At 43.5% G+C, this 20,626-nt stretch overlaps 1 protein-coding gene across 2 annotated transcripts in view; it reads right to left on the reverse strand.

Moving 5' to 3' along the window:
* UBXN11 (UBX domain protein 11) overlaps positions 1–20,626 on the reverse strand; it is a 32,504-nt gene that overhangs the window by 6,741 nt on the left and 5,137 nt on the right. For both annotated transcript variants that reach the window (XM_054999166.1, XM_054999165.1), the window contains 6 exons: positions 11,106–11,206; positions 9,313–9,367; positions 8,718–8,797; positions 7,108–7,219; positions 6,203–6,420; positions 2,897–2,974 (listed from right to left, as the gene is read on the reverse strand). In XM_054999166.1, the coding sequence (XP_054855141.1) occupies positions 2,897–2,974; positions 6,203–6,420; positions 7,108–7,219; positions 8,718–8,797; positions 9,313–9,367; positions 11,106–11,206 (644 nt within the window). The remainder of the gene's footprint in view (positions 1–2,896; positions 2,975–6,202; positions 6,421–7,107; positions 7,220–8,717; positions 8,798–9,312; positions 9,368–11,105; positions 11,207–20,626) is intronic.

Here is a 20,626-nt window from a genome sequence, read left to right on the forward strand (position 1 = left end):
TGTGTGGACAAGTGAGGCTTGTCCACACACTTCTGAACACCAACACAGGGAGGCTGCGTAGAAACAAAAGCAGCTTTGCATCAACAGAAGGCATAACGATGAGCTCCTAACGAACTGCAGCTATACAAAAATCATCCTCGTTTTGTGAAGGTTTCTGCTTGTGAGTCTGTTGTAGATATGTGCATCACACAAAATGAATTTAGAACACAAAAAACCCCAAAGATGAATGTGTATAATATGTGTGAAATGGTACCTGGCCAACTCTGAAGAACCCCTGGGAACAATTAAGGTCATAAAAATCCTCCTTCACATGTAAAGAAACATTTCTGATGGACAATCCCATGATCATGTGTCTGGAGCAAGAGGAGCAATTTCCTTCAGCTATCACAGCGAAGGCCCATTGAGGACTAAGCACTGCATGGCATTGTAGAGTGCAGTGGAGACATTTAACGGAAAGCAAACACAGGCAGATGGGGAAATTAGCCAGTTCAGGGTCCTGTCATGGGGGGATTTGGGGAGGCTTTCCAAATTGTTTCTTCACCAGCATGTCTTGCAGGCAGACCAGCTCATAAAATATGAGAAACAAGAGATTCACAAGTTTATCAAAAAATTCCTTAGTTCTGAACTACAGCTTTTATAGGAGGAGCTATTGGAGATTTTATTTTGTACGTTTTACAATTTTGCAGATTTAAATTGTAATTTGTAATCTGCCTTGAGCCAGGATATAAATATTTTAATTAATAAACCAACAGTCTCCATCCATTATTGCCACAAAGGATGCCAGATGCAAAAAAATTTAAGACATGAATGAGTCATTTTAATCGGCTACCTAAGTAGTTTAAACAATACAATCAAATTGTGCTATGTGCAGTTTTATTTCATAGTATCCAGACCGCCCCATAATGCAGCCTGGAGTTGGCGCCCTAAGAACACTGAACTATCCACGCTACCGTCTGGATTTTGTTTCTCTCTCTCTCTCTCTCTCTCTTTACCTTGTTTGCATCTCTTGACTAATACCAATTGATTGTTCAGTTCTGGCACCTTCAACCAGCCCTTTTCCTGCCACAGTGAAGAGAGCGGGTGTTTTTTTCCACAGTTGCCATCAAAGCCTAGCTTTGAGGCTCGTTATAAAAACCTCAGAAGACATTACTGGTTTTCTGTGTTTTATCTAAATGTTTCTGGTATGCCTATAAACACAATTAAAAATAAAGTTCCCAACCCCAAGCAAAAAGAGAAAAGAAATACACAAACAATAATCAGAAATTTTATCCAAATCTTCTGTTCCGAGAGGTTAAGAATAAACTCCAGTTATCCATGAAGAAGTTTCTAAGTTTCCTTTTTCCTTAAACTGTATTGTGGAGACATGACGGAGGTTTATAAAATGATACCTGGGCTGGAGAAAGAGGACAGAAGCAGCTTTTTCTCACACTCCCATAATAATAGAACCCAGGGCACTCAATGAAATGTTGGGAATTAGGTTCAGGACAGACAAAATGAATTGGGAATTAGGTTCAGGACAGACGAAATGAAATACTACTTTGCCTTTCTGGTAACAGCGCTGCTGGATTGCTGGCAGCTGCAGGGGGGCAGCATGGCTTGGCTTGCTCCAGGGGAACTTCAGCTCCTCCCAGTCTGCTCCTGCTCTTCTTATGTCTTTTCCCCTCTAGCAGGACTTAAAGCAGCTACCTGGACAGGTGCATTTCCCATAACAGAAATGGGACAGTTGACCCCCTTTTCCCTGCAGCCTCACAGCCCCAAAGCAGATCAGCCCTCCTCCCTCAGGCAGCTTTTTAGGGGCACATCTCCAGTCATCGAAGTCACAGGATGTCCCTCTGGATTCTGTGCCATGGAGCAGAAGCACAGAGGTCACTTGAAATATTGTTACGTTTCCGATCACTGTTGAGTTTCTTCAGCAGCCCGTACAGCAGCTGAAGTCATCAATAACAGAAGTGTCATCAAAAGGGTATTTCCCCATTTTTATGGCATTTCTCATTCTTTTAAGGGGGGGGGATTAAATGTTCTTTTTTTAATTAAAAAAAGTGTAATTATCTGTTACGCTGATTTTTTAAAAGCACATTTTGCAAATGGATTACAATTCTACATTATATTTAAAATAGTCTCTTTAATTTAGCAACAGACAAGACTAACAAAAACACCTATTATTTTTTATTAAAACAAAAAAATTAAATAAATAAATAAAAAATAAATAAATAATTCAGTAACAGATGAGATTAACGAAAGCACCTCTCACTAGATTTTTCCTGTGAGTTGTCCCCTAGATGCCCTCAGCATATTCAACATCTAACTTGAGAAATTCTTCGTTTTCCCTCTCATCTTTTTCCCACCCCAAAAAGGCCAGGGAGAGGGAGGCTGCCCTATTGAATGGGCTCCACATGCATGCATGCAACTTTCTTTCTGCTTAACTACCATTCATGGATAAGAAATGTTGGTCCTTTTTTTTTCTCCTAAAAAAGGAAGCGCCAGTACACGTGATGTTCACTGCCTTGGAGGCCCAGGCCCACTGGTCAAAAGAAGTACAGGTACTGCAGAAAGAGGTGGTCGTGCTGGTGCATACCCTCAGAAAAAAGCCCTGAGAAAAGTTACATAAGCAAAAATAAAGACGACCCTTCTCGGTTCTTTAAACTGAGAAACTTCAGTTTCTTAAGAAAAAAACCCCTCAGTTTCAATTCCTTAAACAGAACTATCTATAGTGGTCTGAGCAGAAAAAGGATCCTACTGCTTAGTTCTCTAAGTTGGAGTAACTCTCAGTTCTTTCAGAAAAAAAACCTAAGACAGTTCCTTGAAAAAGTTGTACCAACTTCAGACCTCATTTTTTTAATAAGCAAATGAAACTTCTGCAAACACTGACAAACAGGAAGTTGCGGGGCTGACGTACCTGGAATGGGATACCATCTGGGTAACGCCTCTGCAGCTCAGAAGGGAAATAACCATCCATGAGATCTCGCAGACACTGCTAAAACCACAAACCAGACCCACAAGTCAGACTCCCCTCTTGGCAACCCCTATAAGCAGTGTGGATTCAAACTCATTTCTCATCAATAGACATCTTCTAATCATTTAAATGCGCCACATACTCAATCACTAAGCTTCCAAGCTAGAGCGCCAAAAGAAATACATTTGTGCGGGGGGAGTGTGAAATTTTCTAGAATTTCCAATTGCACCAACCATGTTCTGAATGGGAAGTCTCTAATTTGTATGCAAACATTTTTTTCACAGAGTTGAAACTGGTGGGCTTTAGGACAGAACTACATATTGCAAGAAAGAAGGGGTTTGCCATTTGAAAGAGCAGGCCTGTGGCAAAGTTCCCCCTTCCCTCAGGAAATTCAGTTTTCATTGTATTGCTGAGCCAGGGCTATTGAGTCAGTACTGTTGAGTAACTGCCAAGGCCCGTATTTCGTCATGCCAGCATCTGGAGTCATCTTGGTACTCCTTCTCCTCAACCATGAAGACTAGCAACTTTTATTACTATTAAAATCAAGCTTTACTCAGGAGTCTGACAAATTAAGGGAGAAGCTTACATCCTTGGTTAACAGATATAGGTGCTGCATAGCTACAACAAACAAAAGTGCTCAAGGCTACATGGGGTTTTTTTTTCTTTGGTCTGCAGAAGCCCCAAAACAACTCCAAGCAAATGAAGAACAGAATCTTTTCCTCCTGAGAACCTGGAGTTGTTCAGCCACCTCTATGGAGGTTGATTGACAGCATGCAAAATTTTGCTCAGGGTAAAGAATTCAAGCTGGTTCATTGTATGCTAGGCCTGGAAAATGCAAGAGGCGTCAATAAACCAAGCAACTGCAACACATAGAGTGCTGTATATGTAGGGTTCCCAATACTGCCTTGGCAAATATCTGGAGATTTGAGAGGCAACATTTGGGGAGGATGTGATATCACTCCAGGTGATGCTCTACGCCAGGGCTTTTTTTTCTGGGAAAAGAGGTGGTGGAACTCAGTGGTGGAACTCTCTCTTTGATACAGAAATAAATGTGAAGCAAATCATGGTCAAGCATGCAAGCACAAAGTCCCCTATGTTGTTTCTTCAGCTCTTTCAGGGCTGTTCCATACCCATAAAGCTTCCCATTTTCCCTCCCAGGATGGGGAATTACCAGCCTTCAGCCCCAATTTACTGCCCCCAAGAAATTGAGGAGCGAGAGCAAAAATGGCCACCACATAGTGATGCTCTAGGAATTTCCTCTAGTCTCTATGGTAAATACAGTTCCGTATCAGAGAGAGAGTTGTAGTAGTGCAAGCAAAAACCAAAAGACAAACGCCGTGACGTACTAACTGCTTCAGTTTAAAGAGATATCAACATATACATAGAAGAGTGTTCTACAAATAATCTCAGAAGAATGTTATATGACTCTACATGATGCTTTTTGCACGTTGATTGGACTTTTTGCACCATCTCTTAAAATTTGTATAATGACTATTGGTTATAAATAGTCTACTGGAGTGGTATTATATTTCATGGTTACATTTTATACCATTTAGGTTGTTATAAAATAGGCATTAACACTTTGTATATGAATATAGGAATGTTTATATAGCACTTCGCACTTTAACTTTGATAGACTTAAAGTTAGGAATGCCTTATTTGATGCTTGCCTTCAAATTGTAACTTGTTTTCAAATTCTTGTATATGCCACTTCATCTGTGTATATATAATACATTGAAAAAATATGTCTTGATATCTCTTTAAATTGGAGCAGTTAGTATGTCATGGCGTTTGTCTTTTGGTTTTTGCTTGCACTACCATGACTTTCTCTTTGATACAGAAATAAATGTGAAGGAAATCACGGTCAATCAGGCAAGCACAAAGTCCCCTATGTTGTTTCTGCAGCTTTTTCAGGGCCATTTCATATCCATAAAGCTTCCCATTTTCCCTCCAGGGATGGGGAATTACCAGCTTTCAGCCCCAATTTACTGTCCCCAAGAAACTGAGGAGCGAGAGCAAAAATGGCCACCACATAGTGATGCTCTAGGAATTTCCTCTAATCTCTCTGGTAAATACAGTTCATGGTAGTGCATAGCACTGATTGGCTTGCCCTTATTAGATCACAAAATCACACACACACACACGCACACACATATTTGCTTCAACTTAAAAGTAAGAAGGGCAGATTAAATATCACAGAGACCAAAGGAAGCAGCATAGAGCATCACCTGGAACTGCCCGAATCATGCAGAAAGAGGCCTAATTTTAAAGCAAAAGGGGTGGGGTTGGAGCTTAAATTATCACCCAGGTCTTACTGAATGCATGGTAACCAGTTCCACTTTCTGAAAAGCTCCCTGCTTAAATCACTTCCAAGGCAGCCATTTCTCCTGTCCTGAGAGATTAAAAAAGGGAATCAGGTTTGCTATCGCTCTGAACACTTCCCCACCCTCCCCCTTGCTTCACTTTGTTTCTGGTCTGTTGGGATCCATCAGCCCTTCCTTACACTACTCAAGTGCTGGCCTTCCTGACCCCAACACTTACTTCACTATGGCAGTTCACTCTAGAGGTCATGGGTTAGGATTTGTGTTTAGGAATTCAGAGATCAGTTTCCTGCTGAGCCCAAAGCATGAGAGAAAGCAAACCCTACGTTCTGCCTGACCGAAACTAGAGGTGCATACAGATTATATACTAATGGAAGGCAGTGTGAGTTATTTCCTGTTGAGTTCCAGCTGCCTCTACCTTCTCTCTACAAATGACATATGTACTTGCCTCCAAATCTAATGCTGATTTGCCCCCTACAACCACAAAATTGGCTTGCAGTTTTTTAAAAAATATTTGTTCTGCCCTGATTATTTTTAAGTTGAAAAAATGTGTGTGTGGGGAGGGGGGGTGGATGACTTTGTCATGTAATAAGTACTTGTCAATCAGTGCAGTGCACAGCCAGCTTCTGCGGGAAATTACCAAAACTGGTTTTGACAAAGAGGGTTCATCTGACCAAATAAGGGCAAATGTGGTTCCACAGTAGCTTGACTGCCCTGTTTATTTATGTCCCCTTCTCTGGCTTCCTACAATAAACCAACAAGGTACTGAGACTTCCCCTAAGCGGCATGGGTTTTCTCGATCACCTTCTGGGTAGAACCTGGGGATCTTAGGTAGACAGGAGCTTGAACAAAAGGCATACCGACACAACCATTACTATGGGGACACCTCCAATCAGCACTTCTCTTTGCTCTCTGACCTGGCCTGTACCTGTGTGGAAGGTTCCTCATATGACCGGAAAGGGCCATTGAACATGACAATCCCGTTCTGGTAGAAGGTGAGGGGAACTGGGTCCAGCTGCCTCAGCCGAGCACCTCCTGCCACATGTTCAATTTGAGAGACACCCTCCCCAGCCAGCACATTTAAATCTTTCAAGTTTTCAAAGATAGTATCAAAATTGATTGAAGATTCTGGAACGACAGAGTCGCCTATGGCCAAAGGAAAAAGGAAATGTCTTAAAAGGGAAGGAAATGGCCAGGCTGCCCTTGTGCCCTGGAATTTAACTCCAGGCTTCAGGGAGAAAAGGGTGTGCAAAACCCGTTCCACAATCCATTAAGGGATTAGCAAGAGGTTACATTTTCAACTAAATACACAGCTACAAATTGGCATCTTAAGCCAGGGGTAGCTTGTTTTTTTTAAGGTTCAGCAGGGATAGCAACTATAACCATTGTAAAAATCCAGAGGAAAAATTTCTTTTATATTGGAAACAGGACTGCTTGCTCCCTGATTGAATGAGAACTTATCAGTTCACCTCCAAAGAGCTCCAGGTAGCCTACAGAATCTGCTCCCCCCCCCCCATTTTATTCTCACAAGAACCCAGTGAGGCAGGTTAGACAAGCTGGCAGAGTAGGATCTGAACCCAGATCTTTCAGACCCCAGCCCAACCACTATACCACACTGGCTCCCACAACCCAATACTTTGCATCATTACTTAATAAATGGAAGGAATGCATATGACAGCCTCAACTGGCACAGCCTTTTATGTAGTTCATGAGCAAAACCCCAAGTTGCTGCCCCAGGGAGATTACAGTCAAAGCAACAATGGAAGCTCCAATAGAGGTTATCTTAAAAGGATGCTGGTAAGTTTTAATGAGCTGTTATTTTTTCTGGCAAACCTGGTTTCCAAAGACCCCTTGATGATCGATGCCCATCTCTGTCAAGTGACTCATCTTCTGGAGATTCGTTCCCTTCTCCCACCCAGATCAACCCGTAGTCATTCAGAAACCGCTGCGTGGAAGGAAATGGGAACAGGTTAGCAAAGGGTGTGGATCACAATCAAGGGTTTAAAAAGGAACCCTCGGGATTCTGAGACGACATAGACAAGATAAAGTTGTTACTGGCCTAAGGAGAAGGGTTTTTTAAAAAAAAACTTTTTGTGTAAATACTAAATTCTCAGCCCCAGCTTCCCACGCTGAGCACAGCAGCACCTTCATTTCTTCTGGGTTCTAAGGGCATGACACCTCCCATCCTCTGCTTTATGAGAAGTTCATGTGGGTGACAGAAGTAAATACTTCCCTGATGGGTTCCTGTGTAACTTCTCTCCTGTACTGAGTTAAAAATGATTATGCTAACAGTGCAATTATACAGCAACAGCCGACTTAGACTGCAGCAAATCTGCGCAGGAGAGCAATCCTAAGCACAGCTACTCACAGTCCTATTCAGGACTTTCCAGCAGGTTTTACTCCTAGGAAAGTGCCGTTAGGATTGCACTGTAAGTTAGCCACAGCCTAGTCCTATTGAAACCAATGGGACAAATGATTAATGGCTAATTTAAATCCCACTATTTTCAATGGCATTTAGGCACAACTAACATTGGATTGGGACCTCTGTATTTTTTACTTTAAAGCAATGATATTTTTATGTCAATCTCATGCCTTCTCCACAAATACACACAAACTATTTCACGTATACTAGGGTCAAAATATTTAGAAGTGTTAATTTGCTTGAAAGGAGAGAGAGGAATGCCCCTTCTAAAATTGTCAAATACCACCACCAACTTTCTGTATTGAAAATATATTTTTCTGATAAAAAGGTGCCTCCTAGTTCCTTGGGTACCAGGCCAGACGTGTGTGTGCGGATTTTTAATAAAGTGATCACAGAAATGAACTATAGGCATCATTTTAGAAAAGGTATTCCCCTAACTTCATTTTCAGGCAGGGAATGCCCCCTTCTGAAATGGTGCTCATTGCTACACATGGATCATCAAAAACAAAGTACACTTTCTTTAGAACTACCATTGCTACTTTTATGCAAACATATACAGTATTAAGAGTATTCTTTTATTAGCTGATTTAAAGTGCAATCCCAAGCAGGGTGACTTCAACCCTGCTGAAGATCACACTGTAACACTCACATCACCCATCTACTCAGGTTTCCTTGGTGTCAGGATTCATGTGCAGCACAAAGCATGTACACACAGCAGACTAGTGCTTCCCCCGGGGTATTAGCAGGTAAAAGGTGATCTGATGCATGGGGAGCAATCTGCAGATGTGAAAAGCAAACTGCCCTGGTTCAGGAAGAACAAGAATTGTGAGCATTGAACCACAAAACCAAGAAACAGAAAAAGCCTAAGAAAGAGGTCTTGCATGTCCCCAGGGAACAAGTTCTTGCATCTCAAACTGATTCATGCAGTACTTTGGGAGCATCACATCCAAGGTCTTAAATGAAATCCCTCTGGAATGAATGAAGAGGAAGCTGGGCTCCTGTCTCTGGCCTCTTCCATCACCTCCATTTCCCAGATCTGATGCTGTAGCTGAAGGCAAATCACTTCCAGCTCTTCCACTCTGCTCAACCCTGAAGAGTCATCTAGGGAAAAATAACAAACCCAGAAAAGATTTGAAATTCTTCAGGTTTTTTGTGTAATGTCAAATGGGAAAAAGAACAGAAGAGAGGCAGACCAAAGAACTTTATAAGAGCAGCGACCTAACAGGACAAACAGCACCCTTCCAGGGTAGGTTCAGGAAATGGCACGGGAAGGGGGAAGCTGAAGCCCCTCCCCTGCGCCATGGTCCTGATCTGACTCGGGCCCAGCATACTTGAGAACTTCATAACAGCCGCAACTGTTGTGAAATGGAAAGAACAATGAACTGATGTCAGTTTGGGAATGCTTCTTCCAAAATTAAGCCAATTGCTCTGGTAAGCCTAGCTGGTTGCAGGCTTATTTGGGCCCCTCAAGTCTTCATACAGGCCCATTCCACCACCCTTGGTAAGGCACTGATTTGGCCTCCAGTTAAGCATTCCCACCCTCATATCTCTAGCAGGACCTGGCCCCTGCCCATTTTGAGGGTAGACAGGAGGGGCAAAGGGCAGACCAGGGTTACCATTGCCTTGCTGAAGGATTTTCATCCGCTCCTCAAGCTCCTTGATCTTCTTGTCCTGCAGATCCAAAAGCAAGAGAGCAAAATATTTTAGAAGTGTCCATCTATTTGCATCTGAAAGCAGTATCTCTGTGCATTTTTTTAATGGAGCATGCAGACAAGGGGAGCTGAATGCTGCCCTTCTGCCACCTTATTTTGCTTTTCCAGAAGACCCTTCCATTCGTCACTTGCATTCCCTGTGGAAGAACTGGTGCCTTAGGAATCTGTTGCTGTTCCAGCCAAGGCTGCTTGGCTCTGCCCTCCTTAGTTCCTGGGAAAAGGCTTCAGACTTCTTGTGCCTGAGACTTGTTATAGTTGGAATATTTTTATTTGTTACTTCCTGAACAGCCCTGGGTCCCACTTTCTGGGAGAAAGGTAAGGAATAAAAACAATTGTTAAAAAAATAAACAAAGAAACAAAAAGAACCAATATTAAATAGCATAAAAATAATAAACATTAAAATAATAATTTTAAAATTTAAAAATAAATAATTTTTCTTCTAGTTGGCTCCAGTTTTGGATGAGAGCAAGGTTGTAAGAAAAACATGAGACACAGCAGGGGAGACAGTAAGGGGTAGCTTCTTTTGCCATTATGCTCCTTTTTTTGTTTAAAAACAAAACAAACAGTTCTTCCTCACTTTAGACATAAATGGTGGCACCTTTAGGGCTAAATTCAAACATATTAATAGCAGCTAAATCAGGCAAATTTCCCACTTATAAGAAGCTAATTGGCATACATCTATCTTCAGGCATATCATTCACTATCCCAAATAATCAAGGAAAAATAACACCAGCTTGGGTGAACACACAATTGCCATCCATTCATTTTTATGCAGCCTTTGCAAATTCTGATTCATTTCCTGTATCTTCCAGGAACCAGCCATTTGCTATGCTAGGGTATAATACCAGCTCGCCACATGCTTTGAGCATCAGACACACGTGCAAAAAACTATTCAAAATCACAGAACTTGGATCTTGCTGCTGGACAATCTGCTGCTTGTAGAGTCCCTTCTAGCTTTGTTCATCCGTCGCGATAAAGACTCTTATTGGCACCACAAAGGCTAAAAATATATTGTGGCACACACCTGTATGGGCCAGATCCCACCCTGGGTGTGGATCATAAACATCCTGATTAGATATTAACTTGATGGGATTGCATATTGTGCTCTGCCTAATACTGAGACACACATACAGCTATCTCTTGTGTTGCTTGCCATTTTGGTGTCACTTGTAAATAAATAAAGTTTAATCCTATAGAGTAACATAGTTCTAAACCCACAGATTTTTATGGATTTAGGATGCAACTTTGTTTAGGATTACACTAAAAAAAATCTTTTTTTCCTCATTTCCCTCATGGTAGGCAACATCTGCCCATATAGGTAACTGCTTCATGCAAAATGAACTCTGGCCCAATTGTTATCCTTAAAGATGCTCTAAGACTACAGCATACTGTGGAGTGCAATCCTAGCACCTCTGCCTGTATAAAATGTGGGAGGAAATCCTTCTCTGAATCAAGGGTGGTCTTAGCCACAGAAGACCGTCCCCTTATACTGCTCTGAGGACCTTTCCCCCGTACTGCCTGAATGATTCTGTAGCCCCATCCTCAAATTTTGACCAAGGCCACAGAATCACTAAGACCACCCCTGATCTGAACAACAATTCAATGTCCATCCACAGTGGCTCCGCCAACCTTGAATCAGATTTGAATTTTTATTGTGACACAAGCTGTTCCACTGTGCTTGCCCTGTCCGTTTGTACCTTGTGATGAATCACATGGGCTTGGTTCTTGACTTTCTGTTCTAGCGACGCAATCTTCTGCATCATGGAGGTCATCAACTCCATGTCTGTGGGAGCAGCTTCTAAGGCACAAAGTTAACACATGGTGGGAACCAGACAAAGAATCCACTTTTCAAGCCTCTGGCTCCACAATGACACACTGTGTTCTGGGGAGGAGGGGCAGAGGGCCATCATCCTTAATGCATTGCTTGGTAAGTTGCCTGCATTAGCACAGGGTGTGGGCCCTTGGCAGGACCAAGAGAGCACCCACTTGTTGATCAATAGTAGATGAAGATAGCAGAGGTGCTGCTGTCTCTTTTGTAACCAACTAAGTTATAGTGACTGTGCACCTGGATTTCAGAGGACTTCAATCCTCAACATATTTAGGCCAAACCACACATGATCTGAGGATCCATGTTTGATCTCCTAGATGTGTAGAAACAACTACAAGGAGGCCCTGGTATGGGTCAAGACAATAACATTCAAGAAAAGAGATTGTTAATTCTCATGCTCTGCCATTTCCCCAAAGAGAAACGGCTTCCATCAAGTTGCTTTTTAAAAAAGGTAAGTTTTTAGTCTTTACAGATGATATGGTTGAAAGTGGCTGGACCTTGGCTACTGAAATAAGCCATAGAAACAAATGGAAGAGATTTACAGAGTTCCTGCGTAACTCCTGGCTCCTCTGTTTGACCAACAGAATCATAGAAAAACATATAAAAAAGCAAAAATGTCAGAGTAACTGATGCTAAGTAGAAGAAATTATACACCTTTGCTTAGTTTCTTTTACATCAACTAGTTGCTAAAGTCAGCACTTCTTGGTGCAAAATGTACATTGCTTGGGCATAGAATTTTAGCTCTTTCAAGTCCTCCTACATTTACAAAAAATTTTAAGCCCAGGGAAAGCTCCACTGCCTCCCATCTTTGCAAATGACAGATGACCAGCAGCTAATCCATTAGCCTCAGCCTTTCCCACATGCTCCAGTCTACTTATTTTTCAGTTTCTAAAAGACCCACGTCCATGTTCCCATTCAGTACCTTGCTATTTTTCTTTTAAGAAACCATCTTTTCCAGGACTAGCTGCAGGTTTTTGTAACCCTTGGTAGGGATGCCAACTCCAGGCTAGGACATGCTTGGAGATCTGGGGTTCAGCCTGGGGACGGGAGGGTTGGGGGGGGTGGAATGGACTCAGGGGCATGGCAACCTCAGCCCTTAGGCACCACAGTGCCTGTGCCCCTCATCAGAGACCCCTCTCCAGCAGGGTTTTCCTCCCAGTACGCTGCTATCAATTGTTGCTGCTACTTGTCGCTACTAACTCCTCTTTCTTGTCAGAACTGGCTGCGAGGCAGAGTGGGAGGAGCCACCAGAAAGGAGAAAAAAGACAGCAAGACAGATGAAAGATTTCCTTTCCTAATTTATACAGCAAAGGCAACACCCAGCACAGATCATCGAAAGAGCCAGAGTTCGGTACAGTGCTTACAGTGCTGGACTCAGATCTGGGTGATCCAGATTCAAATCCCTACTCTGTCATGGAAGCTTGATGGGTGACTTTGGGCCAGTTACACTTTCTTGGCCTAACCTACCTCATAGGGTTGTTGTTGCAAGGATACAATGCAGGAGGTTTGAAGGATGCTGCAAACCACTCGTTCCCATTGAGGAGAAAAACAGGGAATAAATATGTAAAGAACTAAATATAAATAAATATAAACTCAACAGTGAGCCCCAATGAGCAGGTGATCTCTGGTAGATGTCCTATCAGTGAAACCCCGAAAGGGCAAAGCTGTATTCAGGATTTGGTCTCATTTCTTGACAACTTTCTCACCTCACCCAGCTCATCTTCAGACAGAAAAACGGGCATTAGATTAACAGCAAGGAGGGCGCTTCCAACGTGGTCCCCAGTGGTCTAAAAATCTCACATTGGCCTCTGCCCTATTCTCCTGAGTAAGCCTCAAGTCAAGCAGGATTCTCTTGTGTAACAGTTCCCATGCATTGCACTGGACTGCTTCAAAATCCTCCTGCAGCTCAGAACAGGGCAGCTGCTGCTGCTTCCCAAGCCAGGGGAACGAAAACCACATTCTCTCAACTGCAAGTATCAGCCTGATCACTAGGGTCAGAACAAATCATGTAGTTCTACGATCCCTTTTACTGATCATCTAATGCAGCTCAGAGATCCACATTCCCAATTACCATCAACTAAAGAGCCATGTGGCTACCAAATGAATCATGCCAAAGACACAAACACACACAAAACTGATTTAGGTGGGTAGCCATGTTGGTCTGAAATAGAACAGCAGGATTTGAGTCCAGTGGCACCTTAGCGACCAACAAGATTTTCAGGGTTTAAGCTTTTGAGAGTCAAATCTCCCTTCTTCAGATAAGTGTAGGAATGGAGGTCCCTAAGCCTTTATATCCCAGCCAGAATGTGGGAGGGGTGTTACAAGGAAAGGTATCAGGATGCAAAGGTACAATGCAGCTTGATTAGATGAGAGGGGTGTAGCAAAGGAGGACATAAACGTACAATGGTACAATGCAGCTTAATTAGAGCAGAAATTAGCATCTGGGGGGAGATAAGAATCCTACGTTTCTATTCAGCCCTGGGGGAGCCATTGTTCTTCATTTATGAATGAACTCAAGTTCAGCAACCTCATATTGTCATCCCCCTTGAAGTTTTTCTGTTTGAGGACAGCCACTTTTAGGTCAGCAATGGAATGTCCTGGGAGAGCGAAATATTCTCCCACTGTTTTTTAAGCGTTGTAATGTCAGATCTATGTCCATTTATTCTTTTACGTAGGGACTGGCCTGTTTGTCTAATGCAGAGAGTGGAAAGGCATTGCTGACATTGAGAGCATATATAACACTGGAAGATGAACAAGTGAATGAACTGGAGATGGAATAACTGTTGTTGTTCAGCCCAGTGATCGCGCTGTCGGAGTGAATATGGCAACAGAGCTGGCATCTCTCAGTCTCAGAGTCCATGTCCGCTCTGGAAAGAGTCTTACTAGGAGTGAGAAGTTGTTTAAGGCTGTCTGGGCAAGAAAGGGTTTGCTTTCCAATGCTTGTGAGAGTACCATTGTCCAGCATAAGCTGCAGGTCATTAATGAGGTGTTGAACTAGTTTGAGCTGAGAGCTGTATGCAACCACCAGTGGTATTCTATTGTTGTTTTGTTTGGGCCAATTTTGTAGCAGGTTGGTATCGTTCTGGCTTTGTCGATCTGTTTCCTTACTGCATCAGGTGGGTGTTATAATTCCAAAAATGACTGTTGTAGATGTCGCAGGTGAGAATCTCTATCAGAGGGATTGGAACAGATGCGGTTGTAACACAGAGCTTGGCTGTAGACAATGGATTTTTGTGTGTTTAGGATAGTTGACTGGAAGCATGTAGATATGTTTTGCCGATCAGTAGGTTTCCAGTATAAGGTGGTTCTTAAGGTTCCGTCATGTATTTGTACAGTGCGTCTAGAAAATGTACTTCTTGTGTGGATTGATTCATGGTCAGGTTGATGGACGGGTGGAAGTTGCTGAAGGCCTGGTAAAATTCCTCTAGTGTTTCTTTCCCATGTGTCCAGATTATGAAAATGTCATCAATAAATCTTAAGTACAGGAGGGGTGTTAGCAGGTGGGAGCTGAGGAAGCGCTGCTCAAAGTCAGCCATAAACATGTTGGCATATTATGGTGCTATGCAAGTGCTCATGGCTGTGCCATTGATCTGGAAAAATACATCTTCACCAAATCTGAAGTAATTGCAGGTGAGGACCAACTGGGAGAGCTTCATAGCGAGGCCAGCTGTGGTGTTGTCAGAGATGGTGTTTCTAATGGTTTGGAGTCTATTTTTGTTGGGGGCGTTGGCGTACACAGATTCAACATCCACGGTGGCCAAAATAGTGTTACCTGGAAGACTATCAACAGATAGTACTTTTCTCAGGAAGTCTGTGGTGTCTCAGACATAACTGGGAGCATTGGTGGCATAGGGTCTAAGAATGGAGTCAGTGATGGTGCCTACACCCAAGACAACTTGACATCCTGGGTTGCCAGGTTTGTGTAGTTGGAGCAAAAGATAAAAAGTGACTGGTAGAGGTTCCTGTGGTGTGTCCATATAGATTTGTTCTTGAATATATTAGAGTAATTTCTTTAAAATCCTATAACCAGGGCTTTTTTCTGGGAAAAGAGGTGGTGGAACTCAGTGGGTTGCCCTCGGAGAAAATGGTCACATGGTTGGTGGCCCCGCCCCCTGATCTCCACGCTTGGCGGCGCGGAGGGCAATCTAAACTCCCCTCTGTCTGGAGATTAGGGGGCGGGGCCACTAGCCATGTGACCATTTTCAAGAGGTTCCAGAACTCCGTTCCACCGAGTTCCTGCTGAAAAAAGCCCTGCCTATAACTATTAGTATCAAATACATAACCATAACCTTTTAAATTACCAGATTACTTCTGAGCATGTGAAGTTCTCTCCCTCAACCTCGTTGTACCCTTGTCTCTCTGCAGAGAGAGCGCTTCCCTCTCTGCCTTCTTTCTCCCTCTCAGCTCAGCATAGCAGCTGCAGGGTGAGGCAGTGAGATTGCCAGGGCATCCAGGAGTACAAGCTGGTTGTGAGGCGTGGGGAGCAAAGCCACAGCCACACCATTGTGGCTAGCTAGCTTTTTCACTCGGTGGTTTTACTATGGTGGTTTACTCTCTCTTCTCTGCAGCCAGCTTGCTTGCTTCCTGGCAGCTGCAATGAAAATACAAACTCTGCAGAGAAGGCAGGGGGGGGGGCGGTCTTGTTGGAATGACTTGGCCCTTTCCTTCCACCCTTGGCATGAGGCCTGCAGCTTCCCCATCCTCCAGTTCTTGTGGCAGTGTCTGCCAATCACATGTCCTACCAGGAAATGGCCTTGCTCACTTTCTCAGAACATGGAATGTGTGTCATATTGGGGAACGGTGCTCAGAAGAGCCACAAGTGACAAGTCAAAAAGCCACATGTAGCTCCCGAGCTACCCAGTATCATGGATGTAATGCTAAAGGAAAACCAGCACAAGGACAGAGAAGCCATTTTAACCCGCCCAACTGAAAACTGCTCTCCCTCCCCCAAAGATGTTTTGGATCCCACTTGAAAAAAATCTGTAGACATGTTAGGTTTCCCCAGTAAAGTAGCTTGGGTGTAGCAATTTCCAGCATGTGATCCAGTAAGTAGGGTCACAGAACCACACGTAACACCCCTTCTAAGAATACCTTGTCTAGAAGGTGTTAGAAAAAGAGGAACAACAGGATGGACTGGGTGGGCGTGTAGTGCAGAGACATCTAAGGGCTCCCTTAATCCTAGGTTCAGGAGCAAACTCCTGGATGTTTGTCTCCTTGCCCGCCAACCCACCAGTGGTCAGCGGGAGGTGGCAAGCTCCCAGAGTTTGCCCGCCACCGGCAGGTACTCCAGGAACACGCACCATGTGCGCGCTCTCAAAGGGTGTGACAACATCCCAAAGGGTGTGACGACTGGAAGTGACGTTGTTGTGCCAGCTGTGGGAGCATTCCTGCACTTCATAGCCAGCACAACAACATCACTTCTGGGGGCTGTGGTCGGTGTGATGATGTCACTTCCGGGGGGGGGGGGGGTGTTCCTTGGGAGTGCACGCACAGCACACATTCCTGGGGTGCCTGCTGGTGGCGGGCAACCCCTGGGAGCTTACCACCTCCCACCAGCCACTGGCGGGTCAGTAGGCAAGGAGGCAAAGACCTCGCTGTCGGCACAAGGTAAATGCCAGGTCTCCTCCTCCACTCCCGGCAGGAGGGTATAGGGACCTGGCAACCCTACTTAATCCCCAAGATAATGCTACCAGTCATCTGTCCTTAGTTCAGCAGCATAACCACATGCTGTTCACACTCTGACCAACAGAAGTTCAACTTCTATGTCAAGGGAAGTCAGTTGCTAAACATATGCTGCAGCCTTCATAAAATCCTGTTTAGGCTATGTCAGGCAGCCCTTGACTGTTCAGAAACTTCAGCTAGCTTGAAACACAGCAGCTGCAACCCTGACCAGGATCTGCTGCTACAAACGTATACAACTAGTCTCGTTCCAACGCCCCTGACTTCTAGTATTGATTCCAAGCACAATTCAAAGGGCTGGATTTGATCTTTAAAGACCTAAACAGTTAGAATCCAAAGTATCTGAAGAGCAACTGTCTTCTGTACCAACCTGCCCAACTAAACTTGATGTGAGAGAAGGAGAGAGAGACAGACGTGTATATTCCATGGCTTTTTCACAGCTAATTTACAGTTCCAGGCAGGATTCTTTCCTGTAATCCATGATTTTAAAACGGCTCTCAAAAGTTGCAGGTAGCTCTAGAGTGAAAACACATGAGTTTGGATGCTGAATCAGAGAAGGGTTGCTCTATAACTCTCTGACAGAATGTCCCGGGTTCAACTCCTAGAATCTCCAATGAAAGAATCAAGATAGAAGACGATGTTAAGAACCTCCAGAAGAACCTCCAGAGTTTTATGACCTTGAGGTTATGATTACAACTTTATGATGCTTATTTTATGCTTTGTAGATGAGGACCTGCCCAAGGCAGCTCAGCAAGGCAGAAAGGAGAAGTACAAGTTGACCCAATATAAAATATTCAAAATAAATCCCACAAACTGATGCCATTTACTTTAAGATGCTGAAGTCTGCATACACTTCCTCAATATGCACAATTAATTCTAAATTTAGGATGGAGATGATATGGGAGTTAAAAGTGGTTAGAGAGTGGTTTCACTTCCCATGAGAGTCACACTATTTCTTTTACCTCATTGTCTTTGGGCAATCTGAACAAGACGTTGGCTGGAGGGGCAGCCCCAAGTTTTGCAGGTTTTCCAAACAAGGTGAAAAGTATGCACACCCTGTTTTTCAGAAGCAAATGTGGAACGTATGTTCACAATATGACAGAGAATGCCTCCAATGCAGTAAAAAAAATAATGGCCTTGTTTTTCACAATGGATGGATCGGTGGGAAGAGGAGAGTTTTGGTTAGGTGACAGGGCTGAATTGGTCAATGAACATTAATTGGAGACCACAAAAAAAAAAGAAAGTTGGGTGATGCAATCTGAGGCCTCTGCACTCTAAATATGTACAGAAATTCACTTGAAACCCAGAGATCTACTTTAAGCTTGCCCCAAAGCTCAAGTCTCCCACCCCAGACAAATATTAGACTCCCCCCCCCCGCCCTTTAACTCCCTTCCACAGGCGGTCATTAACAGTTTGAAAACTCCCCTCAGCTTCAAAGTAGTTTGCCACAAGTCATGGGTGGCTGATTTCAGGCTCCATAGTTCTTTGGCTCCTATCCAGCACTTGCACCGTTTCAAACATACCTCCATTATCATGACAACTAGAAATACATGTGCAGGTTTTGTCCTAATAATCAAAACTGGTGTTCTCAGGAATGCAAATTTAATCGTAAAAGAATCACAAGGCTCCTAATGAAGACATGGGGCACATGGCCACCAGGTTAACTAGGGACGGAGAAAAGTAACAGACACAAGAAAATGATGGTGTCCTTGTCCACCCCAGGTCTAGAATCCACATGTTAACACTAGTCGCCTTGAATCCCTTTTGGGAGGAAGTTGGGATAAAACAGTTTAAAATTAAAATAGAACAGAGCACTGATTCAAATACTTGGCATTACTCAGAGGGGTTGCCATGTTAGTCTGCTGCAGCAAAATAGAAGAGAAGTCCAGCATTCAAACAACATTTATTCTAACATAAGCTTTGGTAAGTCAGAGCTCGCTTTACATAGGACAGTCCCTACACAAAATAGACATACATTGTACATTAAAAACAGTATTCAGAAACCAGTGGGGGGGACACTTTAATCTTCCAAGACTTTAGACTGCTGGTCTAAAGGTTACTCTTTTCCAACAAAAAAAAAAGCTTCAGAGGGAGAATCCAACTGTGCTGAATTAGCATTCATCAAGAGATTCAATAGTAGCTTTCTCTGAGGCTTGACCAAAGACTTGGATTTCCTCACTCAGTACAGGTATCTCAGCCATGACTCACTCTTTACAGATATTAATCAGTTCTGTTCATGTTTCAAAATTCACCCTCCTTGATTAGAAATGATGTCTATCTGTTAAAGAATTTTTATGCTCCATTTCATAAAATCTTGTTATGAGCATACATACAAGGTTAACAGGACACGAAGTATGTAAACAAGTAAGAAAGCCTTGCTCCAAGTGTTAAAATTCTTTCTTTGAGATATCCTGCAGGTTATATAGGTCTCCAGCGGATGAGAAAGGTCGCTGAGCAAAGTATAAACATTTTCTTGTTTTGGTTATTCTAATCCAGTACTGAAGGGTATATAAGGCCCTCCAAACGTGACTGGTCTTTACTAGAGGTGGGAACAGTCCAGAAAACAGACCAAATTTTGCACAGTTCGGCCTGGTTCGTGATTTGCGAACACACCGTTCGTGGGTCTCACTTTTTTCACAAATTTTGGTCTGTTTGGGCTGGTCCGTTGGTTTGTGAGTCCAGACATCCTGGCACCAATCTATCAATTCCCTAGGCAATTGAGAGGACGCCCACAGACCTTTTGCACCCCTTAAAAATTTAATAGGCAGCTCTGCCTGCTGAGCAGAGAGCTCCCATTCTGCTCTATGCGAGCAAGGAGGAAGAATTAATTCCCTAGGCAATGGAGGGGTGGACGTTCTGCAGCCACAGAAACACCAATCTTAGCCCTCAAAACCTTGATAGGCAGGTCTACCTGCCAAACAGAGAGCTCCTAATCTTCTCAATGTGAGCAAGGAGCAAGAATTAATTCCCTAGGCCATGGCTGGGAAGATGTCTGTGTGGTGAGTGAGGGGGCTCTTCTTACTGGAAGTTTCCTGGGGGCAGCCACTTTGGGGGTCTGTAACTTCGACGTCCACAATGCAATCTTGACCAAACTTGGAGGGTGGCTAGAGGAGAGGCTGCTGAAGATTGTCTGTGAGTTTGGGCTCTCTGGGTATGAAGGGGGAGGAGCCAGGGCTGCTGGAAGTGACTGACCATGGACCAACAAACTGGTCTGTGAATGGGGCTGGTCCATGAAAAGTCCGTGGTCCATGAAAATCGACGGACCATGGGCCGGTGGTCTGTGGGGTTTTCCTAGTCTGTGCCCACCTCTAGTCTTTACACGTCTCCCCCTAACAGAGACTGTGTCGTGAAGTTATTAAATAAAGAATAAACCAATGTTTCCTCTGTAATCACTGTGTTTAGTGTCTTGAAATATAAGTGGGTAAGTGGTAGTAGGAGGCTTATGAATTGGCAGCAGAGTACTATTACAAAAATTCCCGTCACTATCCTATTCTGCCCATGTTCTGCATTCAGGAGTGATCCTTATTTAGTCTGTATGGCTTGCTTTCTCTTTGATTTGGTTTATTGTTTCCAAGTGGTCTCTTTCTGTGAACACATCCTCATTCCTACCTTTCTGTTGCTTGTAACTTTAGCTATAATCTTATCTCTTTTTACATGTACACTTAATGCACCTGATGAAGTGAGCTCTGACTCACAAAAGCTTATGCTGAC

This window comes from Eublepharis macularius, chromosome 15 (genome assembly GCF_028583425.1).
Source record: "Eublepharis macularius isolate TG4126 chromosome 15, MPM_Emac_v1.0, whole genome shotgun sequence".
Classification (NCBI taxonomy): Eukaryota; Metazoa; Chordata; class Lepidosauria; order Squamata; family Eublepharidae; genus Eublepharis; species Eublepharis macularius.